General features: G+C 35.4%; 1 protein-coding gene across 1 annotated transcript; it reads right to left on the reverse strand.

The window, feature by feature from the left end:
- Positions 1-511: 511 nt before the first annotated feature.
- Positions 512-6,049, reverse strand: LOC138309617 (ficolin-1-like). The gene is made up of 6 exons (XM_069250841.1): positions 6,043-6,049; positions 4,999-5,115; positions 3,750-3,832; positions 3,323-3,419; positions 2,475-2,639; positions 512-1,547 (listed from the first exon to the last, which is right to left on the reverse strand). Exons 1-6 carry the CDS (start codon positions 6,047-6,049, stop codon positions 1,309-1,311), a joined length of 708 nt encoding a protein of 235 aa, XP_069106942.1. The 3' UTR covers positions 512-1,308.
- Between the last annotated feature and the right edge of the window lie 4,919 nt (positions 6,050-10,968).

Below are 10,968 nucleotides of genomic sequence, written 5' to 3' on the forward strand. Positions count from 1 at the left end.
ATGCTTGAAAAAGAGGCAGACAAATTCTTTAAGTCTGGTGCAATTAAGGGGGAGAGAGAATTATCGACCACACAAGGGCTGGCAATTTCACTAAGTTTAGAACAGGGGAAAATAGAATGTATCGACCTCCCCAAGGCTGGCAAGCTCGCTAAGTTTGTTACAGAGGAAGGGAGAATGTATCGACCACCCCAGGGCTAGCAAGCTCCCTATAGTCTGATTAAAGAGAAAAGAGAACTATCGACCACTCCAGGGCTGGCAAGCTCACTAAGTTTAGAACAGGGGGAAATAGAATGTATCGACCCCCCCCCCCCCCCAAGGCTGGCAAGCTCGATAAATTTGTTACAGAGGAAGAGAGAATGTATCGACCACCCCAGGGCTGGCAAGCTCGCTATAGTCTAATTAAAGAGAAAAGAGAATTATCGATCACTCCAAGGCTGGCAAGCTCACTAAGTTTAGAACAGGGGGAAATAGAATGTATCGACCCCCCCCCCCCCCCCCCAAGGCTGGCAAGCTCGATAAATTTGTTACAGAGGAAGAGAGAATGTATCGACCACCCCAGGGATGGCAAGCTCGCTATAGTCTAATTAAAGAGAAAAGAGAATTATCGATCACTCCAAGGCTGGCAAGCTCACTAAGTTTAGAACAGGGAAAAATAGAATGTATCGACCTCCCCAAGGCTAGCAAGCTCGCTAAGTTTGTTACAGAGGAAGAGAGAACGTATCGACCACCCCAGGGCTGGCAAGTTCGCTATAGTCTGATTAAAGAGAAAAGAGAATTATCGACCACTTCAGGGCTGGCAAGCTCACTAAGTTTAGAACAGGGGAAAATAGAATGTATCGACCTCCCCAAGGCTGGCAAGCTCGCTAAGTTTGTTACAGAGGAAGAGAGAATGTATCGACCACCCCAGGGCTGGCAAGCTCGCTATATTCTGATTAAAGAGAAAAAAAGAATTATCGACCACTCCAGGCCTGGCAAGCTCACTAAGTTTAGAACGGGGGAAAATAGAATGTATCGATCACCCCCACGGCTTACAGCTTGCTACGTTTGGTACATAGGAAAAGAGCATTATCGACCAACCCATGGTTGTCAAGTTCACTAAGTTTGGTACAGAGGAAGAGAATGTATCGACCACCTTGAAGCTCAATAAGTTTGGTACAGCGGACCAGAGAATGTATCGACCACCTGGAGGCTCACTTAATTTGGTACAGAGAAAATGTATCGATCACCCGAGGGCTCGAGCCCGAGACCTCGGAGAAAACTATCCGCATGCTCTATTGAGTCACTGATGATCGACACTGTCAAGGTCATCTAACGGATCAACATAATGGAGTTCAATAATCGCAAAACGAAACCGTTTTCATACCAAGATATGGATGCGGTATCAATATCTGAGACATAGTCTTCGTAGGGGCCGTTGAGATTTGAAGTATGGCATTCCGCATACCACCAGCCACCTCGGTATATTTCGGCACAGTTGTCTCCAAAAATGTCGTTGTCTACATTGTACGTACTAAATTTATGTCCGTAATGCGCAGCCAATCCGTCATCTAAAAGATAAAAAAGAAAAATTCATGTCAGTTTATTTGTCAATCGCGAAATTTAACCTTCGCAAAAATTCGTCGTATAGGAAACCGCGAAATACTGTCTCCGCGAATTTTAAACGCTGTACATTAATAAACATGTACAACCTTATGCACTTAAGCATTGATGTAACTATTTTTTTAACTTCATAGGAGTAATTTGATTAATCAGCTTGAAAGGTTATTAGGCCACGATTTCGCAACAAAGCCTTCCGTTTCGAGAAATCGAGAACAGAACGTGAACATTTATGGGATGCTGTCAGATCCTGCTTGAAGTCTGTTTTCTTCACAAATTATAGATGCAAAACGTACTTTCTAAAACGTTTGACAATGCCTCAGCAGATTTTGGTTAATTAAACAAAAGTGTACATGTATTCATCAAATACAAATAGTTACCAAGACGTACAAATATGCAATAAGTAAAAACAAATAGTTAAGAAGTAATAATAGTTGGCAAACTCAAATGCTAACCAAACAAAAATAGTCACTGTGTACAAGAAGTTACCAAGTATAAATACTTACCAAGTACAAATAGTTACCAAGTACAAATACTTACCAAGTACAAATACTTACCAAGTATAAAAAGTTACCAAGAACAAATAGTTACCAAGTACAGATAGTTACCAAGTATAAAAAATTACCAAGAACAAATAGGTACCAAGTATAAAAAGTTACCAAGAACAAATAGTTACCAAGTACAGATAGTTACCAAGTATAAAAAATTACCAAGAACAAATAGGTACCAAGTATAAAAAATTACCAAGAACAAATAGTTACCAAGTACAAATAGTTACCAAGTACAAATAGTTACCAAGTACAGATAGTTACCAAGTACAGATAGTTACCAAGTATAGATATATATAAAGTCACATTATCGCCAACGATAAGACTTACAAGAGAAGTTGCCAGAAAAACCGTTAACTTTAAGTTCGTATTTGTTCACTTCGTCATCCACCTGGAATGAGGAGTACTGGACAAAGCCCTTCCTTCCATCCCTCGCCTGCATTTCTATCCGCAGAATCTTTGGAGTACTCGTCAGAAGGTGGAGCTTGTCATTGCCTACAATATAGAAAAAAAATATATTTTTATATACGTACTCGGCCTACTATACCTTTCGGCCGGGTACGAAATGTGGCCTGTGTGTCTTAGTGAAAAACTGGCTCAGAAAATCACTCGGAAACAATTTCCTATTATTTTCTACATGACACCAATTTATTTTATGTGTATATATGCATTTATATATTCTTTTACCAAAAACCAAAATACCAACTATTCTTACTATTATATCTATAGGATCGCTTACAAGATGCCAAGTTCACAATTTGTAGACTCGTCGTATCATTTTCCTTCGAAAAGACCTTCATATGTATATGCAAAAATAATGTTTCGCTTGAATTTAACATTCTGTAAGGTTCAGTTTTATGCCCAGTAGGTAAGCGACATAATGCAAGTACAATAAAATGCATACAAACGTTTTAATAACGGCTTGCATCACCATTACTTTGCTCCATTAGCAGTAATAGGCACCAATTGTAGCTCTGAAGAAGACATTGCAGCTAATATTTTCAGTTTAAGGTAGATGTGAAAATATTAGTGGCATGCAAAATTTCGTATAGTTTACTCTTTAGATTTTAACTAAAGTTTCCACTTCGCGAAAAACTATTTTGCATGCATTATCCAGATTTTATTCATAACATCCAGATATACACAAAACAATGCATTGTAATACGATTCATACTAACCGATCCAGAAATCCCCGAGGAGATTACCAAAGCCAGTCTTATAATCTTGCCAATTCCGATAGAACGAAGTAGATGAACTAGTATGTCTTTGTATCACCTTTGGGAATCATAATGTAAAGATTAGAAAACATAAATAACAAATACACACATAAAAATTACACTCTTTCACTAAAACATCATGAGGCCGTTAAATTTGATCTATGAAATCATACAAAATGGCTGAAAAAGGAAGTCGAGATAGTATTAGATTTAATGGTATGTTATTTCAGAATTGTATTGTTTCTTGTGGAATCAGAGCAATAAAATTACAATATGATACACCAGATAAGAATAAACTTATACATAATTGAACACTTCTATATAATTATTTCTGCTGTTGCAGACACTATTAAATATTCAATATTATTGTACTGAATGACCTACTTACAATCCAAGTTTCGCCGTCTAGCGAGTCCATGAACACCTCGAATGTGTCACCTTGTCTTACAGTAAAGTTGTTTATACCGGGAACTGAAACCATAATCTTTTTTTATCATTTCTATTTGACATGAGTACACTTACATTTGTATCAAAACAATTTACAAGTTAATTTTTATAACGCGGGTTGTCTTCTGTTTCCCGGTGTCGTACTTATAACCTCGCAGTTTTTGTGTATCAAAACGTAAAGCCGCAAAACAATGGAATGAGTTTTGTTTGTTTAAAGATATACTTACACAAGCAATAATTTGTTTTGCACTGTAACTTTATGCTAAACTATCGCTATAGATGTAAACCATCGCTATAGATGTTAAAACCGATTCGACGAAACACAACTAATATTTTAAGACATTATCTATTTATCTATTATGGCCTGGTTAAGTGGACACTATAGCCTCATAGTCTGTCCAGGGATGAAATAGTGCTTCAACCGAAGGCGAGGTCATCATCCTATCATGGGGTTAGTTCATCACCCTTATATGTGTATAGCAACATTTCTACCACAACAGGCGGTGTTATTCAGCGCTAAGGGTACCAAATAAGCAATGCAGCTATTGATAAACAATCCGTTTATACAACACGTGGTATAAACTATGTACGTATTCTGATTGGCTGACACGATTAACTTCGACCGAACCGTCATCATTTATAATGTTTCTTTAAACGAGATTCAGTTTCATGAAGATAGCAAGCTGTTTTCTGAAGAAAATCAACAATCATTTTGTTTTCTTCCCCGTAAAGCACAGCCTGTCCGCCAAGTATAAGATCTTGGTTATCAGGACATCATGTAATATTGACGTCACAAAAGAGTTACCCCCAACGTCGCGTCATTTCAATAGTGCCGAGGACAGCATGGTACCCACGTGTGTAGCCAGAATTAGAATTCAGTATTCTGTCGTGTTATGTACTAATTACATTTTTTTTGCAAAACATGTTTTTCCGCTTTGGAGTTCTCTCGTAACATTTCAAGAATATTTGTATCATGGGAAAAAATCGTTGCAATACATATACAAAACGTAACTCATTGTAAATAAAGCTCATATCATATTAATCAGCCCTAAGAAAACGGGCAAAAGCCTAAACAATACAATACTAATCTCAAATATACATCTGTGCTACAGTTTTAAATGGCACGTAAGCACTCGACGAACACAACATGTAATCTTAGACGTTAATGCAGCGTCATCACTTAATTATACCAATCAACGTCTTTTGTGTGGTCGTCTCCTCAGTCGTCTGCTCGGTGGTTATCACGTCCTCAGAAGTTTGTTGAACTGTAATGCCCGACACTGACGGACCAACAGTAGAAGCCACCTCTGTAACATATTACACACAAAGCCATAACAGTAAGATTAAACAAAATGTCAACTGTCTTTCATATAAAATCATGTACACGCCTAAATTTGAGTAGGATTAAATTCGATTGTACACTCTTCAATGATTTCGGTGGAATTCAACACATTTTGCAATGAAAAGGAAAGAAAATTGAATTACACTTGTTACAAATCTATTTCTTCTCATCACATTTTTATGCCTCCCTAATTCTTTATTTAATTTATGAGCAGATATCCTTTACATTTGTTTGTAATTATTTTTAAATGTATATGTATGCTAAGTGATCAATAGAGTGTGTCAAACGCCAAATAAGGTAAAATATTAATTATCCAAAAAATCCCAATTTATGGTAGACGATAATGCAATACTGCAAACTAACTTATTTCCGCGTATTTCGTGTCGATTGCAAATTGTGAAATTAAGTATCCGAAAAAAATGTTACTTGATTTAGAGCATTACCACGAAATTTGACATTTTCAGGCGTGCTTTGTATAGTGAAATAATTTTTCTACCTTTTCATTAAACTAGAAACGGAGACTTAAACGTATCATATATAGATATGTACCAATTTATGACTGATAATTCCTTATCATATATTAGTGTTGTGTCTTATAAATACCTAGTCCATTGGCATTAAGCATTGATGTCACTAATTATTTCCATTCTGTTTGCAACCGTGTGAATCTGCACAGCGGATTCTCACAAAAGTTCGCAGACAAAATTTATTTCATACTGCGATGAAATTAAAATATAGTGACATCAATGCTTATAATTAAGTATCCGGACTACTTAATAAATAACATACATTTACACGTACGATTCCATTGATTTTCCAAGGGTTATTTTCTTCCGAATCAATACGCAATTTCAATGTTCACATTATGACGTCACGATAACGCCGAGTTTACTTGCCATTGTTTTCATAGACTAAAAGAGAGATGAAAAAGAATCGGCCAATCAGAAAGCCAAATTGTGTATAAAAGCAAAGAAAAAATAATTATTAATGAATATTTTGATAAAAATACTATTTATGAGAATAATTCAAAGTCATAAAAAGTTTTCCATCTGTTCTTGGTGCGATCATTCCCACGCCGCGAAAAATCCTACTTTTACAGTTTTCGTTGGTATTGATTTCGAAAAGAACATAATATATACCATGCATACCAATTAACCTCTTCAACAGCAGTAATTATCCCAAGTTAATTCTTAATGTGTATACACAGTCAACTTAGCAACTGTAGCCAACGACGTTATCGATCGCATCCAGGGTCGTTACATACTCTGACGTTTGTTTCACAGCTTTTCTGCCCTGAAGTGGAGTTTTAGAATTGTACCTGTTGCCCCTATTGCATTATCATGAAAGGCGACTACATTTTGAATTTTATATTATCTCTTCTCCCGTAATGACTTTCTTCTATTAACGCCTCCATTGACACCGCTTTACTTTTGGCGTTGAGTTGAGTGTCCGGCCTTTCTGTCGGGTCTTTGAAAGGACCGTTATCTTTACAATGTGACCGTGCAAGGTGTGCTCTTTGGTGCCATTGGCAGCATGCTTCAGTAAATTAGCACATTAAAACAACAAGAATATGCATTAGACTACCATCACACACAGACATTCACACACACAACTCTTTGCATACTCTCTCGAGAGGTCTCCCGTGAATGACCTTAGTTGATCATATAAATTTAAGTCCCATCATCCAAACCAATCCAAATACACTCCATGATCGTTTTAGATATGCATTAATAACTCATCAAATTCAGGCATTCCTAATTAAACAAAATGCTACAAGCGTTATTTTCAGGTCCCTTTCAGCCTACTATTTAAAGAAGATGCTCCACCACCGACAGCGCATAAACGATACTCGTCATTTGAATAATAATTGGTGTTTATTTATGTAAATTTATATCTTATTAACACAAAAAATAGTATAATATGATTTGTTCTGCTTTTGGTTGATATACGTCATCAGTGCTTCATTTCACACAGGGCATAGTGCTATCGATTTTTTTTCGGGACGTAATTAAATATTTTTTTGTATTTTATCATGAAGTAAAATAAGAAGTCAAACTTTTTAAATGTAGTAATGGTTTATAGTTAGTAAGCAATTATCGTAACTGAAGAAACATAATAGTTCGTCTTTTTCAGTTTTTTATACAGAAAAAATATCATCCGTCAGGGGTGTAGCACTCTAAACATACATTGGTTTGAAACATCCAGGCACATTTGTTCGAAAGATAATAAGGCTACTCTTAGTTTAACAAAATTGTTCATAGCTAACAGAGACAAATTTTCGTAAAACAAACTTGACAATATTAACAAAAATCTAAAGTGTTTCATTCTCTATCTGCATGCCCATTACTTAATTTAAACATATTTTATTTACCAAAAAGTTATAACAACTTATGAAGCCATTTCTTTACAAAGTTACATAGACAACAGATGACAGCATAGACTGGTAACATACATTGACATCAAAAACGATAATTTACATTAACATACAGATATTTATAAATACATTTATGAAGTTAACATGTTAAAATCTTCCGCTAGATCTTATGAAAATATGCACTTCACTAAAAACATCACAATTTACTTCTAAAGACATATGTTCATTTCCAAATAATAATAAATCAAGAGATAATGGTACATGTTAATATAAATTATTTAAAGATTCAATAAGATATGTGCGAGCAGCTATATATGTTTGAGTCTGGGGACAGATTAGCGTGGTATTGACCCTGCTTTAGAGAACTGCATTGATGTCTTAATCTGGAATGAAGTATGTTAAGTTTCCAATCTCCATTTTGGTAGTAGCGGGGTACAGGAAAAGGTAAGTTAGAAATGAGAGCTTATTGAAAAGATGTGAATGGCATTGATCTGATATCATAATCAAGGGAGTTCCAAATTCTTAAAGATGAAGGAAAAAAGGACATATTAGTGATTGAGAGCCTGAAATTAGGAATTGTATAGTTGAAATTATTTCTGAGGCCTTGTCTATTTACATCAACAGAAGTAGGAAGTAAGTTAATTAAAAATGTTTGGAATTGGTGTCTATCCATTTTCTAAATCAATTGCAAATGAGAGTTTTCAAAAAAGTAATTATGCAAATGTTAAAAATGACTCTCAAAAATGTAACCAACAGTTGATAAAAATGATATTCTACAGCTAAGGTGAAATTAAAACAAAACACTAATCAAATGGTTATGCTAATTATCTTTTGAGCAACTGAGCCCAAATATCTACAGATTACAAGACACTTCTGCTAAGTAAATACATATACACATACGAAGATACATACCTGCTGTCCTTGTGAAGTACAATGTTGAATTTGATACTTCACCGTCGTTTTTCTCCTCGAAAGCTCTGGAAAATGTAACACATCTTCTCTCCGCCTCGGTATATGTAAACGATAAACATCCATTGTCAATGCAATATGATGCGCAGGTGACAGGGCTTAAGATTCCGAAAACTGAATCGATTGTTCCTGAATTGAGATCCGGATTCGCAACGCGTTGTATCCTCAAGAATAGCCCATCATCATAAAATGTATTCATAGCTGAAGTGGATTCAGTTACGAAAAGCAAAATATATTTGAAAAAAATAATTTTTATTTTATCAATACACATTGTTCAAAATGTGTTTCACACTCCTTTTCAATGTTGACAATCCTATAAAAGTCCTAATTACTAGTTCGTCAAAGCTCATTTAGAGTATTGCTGTTCATCTGTTCTCAGTTTCTATTACTTTAATTTTCTATCTTCAACTGACGTTTGACGAATAGAATGCTACCTACCGATATATTCTTTTCATCCAAAATTATATTCCCCATTGGCTGTGAAAAATCACGCGACACAAACAAATGATCGTCGTTTGTCGTTATTATATATAGGTATCAATCAACCTATCGGTTTTCGTACCATTGCAAAATGTGCAACATTTTAACAACTACTCCAAAAGAATATTGAGTACATTTTATCTGAATTATTTATACAATCCGTATGACAAGATATAATCTGTCTCCAATAACGATAACATCATGTCCCAGCGGGATCTGTATTTTAATTTTCTACCTTCAACTGACGTTTGACGAATAGAATGCTACCTACCAATAAATTCCTTTCATCCAAAAATATATTTCCCATTGGCTGTGAAAAATTGTGTGACACAAACAAATGATCGTCGTGTGTCTTTATTAGGCATCAATCAACCTATCGGTTTTCGAATCATTGCAAAACGCGCAACATTTTAAAAACTTCTCCAAAAGATTATTGAGTACAATTTATCTGAATTATTTATACAATTCTGATGACAAGATACAAGTTGTCTCCGATTACGATAACAGCATGTCCTAGCGGAATCTGCATTTCTCTTCTTTTCTCTCTTTTCCCTCTTCCTTTGGTCCTTGGAATATTGAATATACACAACTAGGGTACTGGGGGAAACGATGCGTGACATTTGAGAAAGATCCCTTCAATACGTCTGAGAAGTAGCGATTACAAACTTAAATGAGCAAATTTAAGATGACGGCATGTCTGCCATCTTGTCGTCCAATCGATCCAAAAGTTCAATATAGTCAAGACGGGTATATGGTAGTTTATGCATTGAAATCAAGACATAAACCTATATTACTTTATGAAACCTAGCGGGGTGAAAATCACATATCAAATTCCAAGATGACTGATTGTCGGCCATCTTTATGATAGATCTGTCACAAAATGCATTTAAGGTCCTAGAGAAACATATACATGAAAATTTAAGAAAATCCCTTCTCTACTTTCTGCGAAACAGTAACTCGTTAACGGACGGACCACGAAAGAAAGTCTGTTTGAAAAGTCCATCGTCATCATATTATTAAAGGTTTGTTGAAAGCAATAGAGACAACAGAAAGAAATAACGGATACTTAAAATGACATTATCTATTCGTCCACATGTGAATTGTGATGAATAAATCAACTTCGGCTGGTAGCATTTTCGTTGATAGATAATGAAATATAGATACGTGCATTGCGTGCATCAGCTCAACCATATATATCGTAAGCAATAAAAGCAGACATGCATATCACCTGAAGAAAGGGAAAAACGCGAAGGGAATATATGTAATATTATATGACTCTTTCATATGTACATATGTAGGATAGAACTATTCCACCCGAGGGTACAGAATTTTGGGTCAGAACCGAGGCTTGCCGAGGTTTCTGACCCAAAATTCTGTACCCGAGGGTGGAATAGTTCTATCCTACATAATTTACATATGAAAGAGTTATTTTCTCACATTGCTTGTCGAATTACTTGCACGAAAGGTGAGGCAGCCATTTTGTGACAAAATCTTAACTTCTTAAATAATCGATCGATTTTAAAAATAAGAACGCCATTCGAAAGAGCTCATCAAAGTTTGGTTTATATTCAAAATATAAACAAGAAATCTTAGGTAAAACGGTTTGAAATGTAAATTAAACAAATGAAATGGTAAATAAATCCGACAAATCAATCGAAGAAAAATGACGTCAACTTTGGCTGACATGACGTCATCTCATTGTTTTTTTCAATTGTGACGTCACAGCTATGTAAGATAGATTTATCTTACATAGCTGTCTTTCATGGGACAACTCTATCTTACATGGCTAGCTATGTGAGAAATAAACTTCTAAGTGAATTTATTCAAAGTTCATGCACAGTGCGTTTTAACAAATCTCAAAGGACCTGGAATTTATTACAAAAGTGTAGTTTGTTGTATAAATACCAATTATGGACCTTTCTTGAGGTACATAATTATGATGTTATACCGCCCAGAATAAATAATGACCGAGCACCTAGCATATTACCATATGGA

This window comes from Argopecten irradians, chromosome 15, assembly GCF_041381155.1.
Source record: "Argopecten irradians isolate NY chromosome 15, Ai_NY, whole genome shotgun sequence".
In the NCBI taxonomy this organism is placed as follows: domain Eukaryota; kingdom Metazoa; phylum Mollusca; class Bivalvia; order Pectinida; family Pectinidae; genus Argopecten; species Argopecten irradians.

Coding starts and splice junctions, on each gene's coding strand:
- LOC138309617 (XM_069250841.1), bottom strand. Junction 3,833..4,998: donor CACACAAAAGACGTTGATTG/GTATAATTAAGT, acceptor TTATGGTTTCAG/TTCCCGGTATAAACAACTTT. Junction 3,420..3,749: donor TAGACGGCGAAACTTGGATT/GTAAGTAGGTCA, acceptor TGATTCCCAAAG/GTGATACAAAGACATACTAG.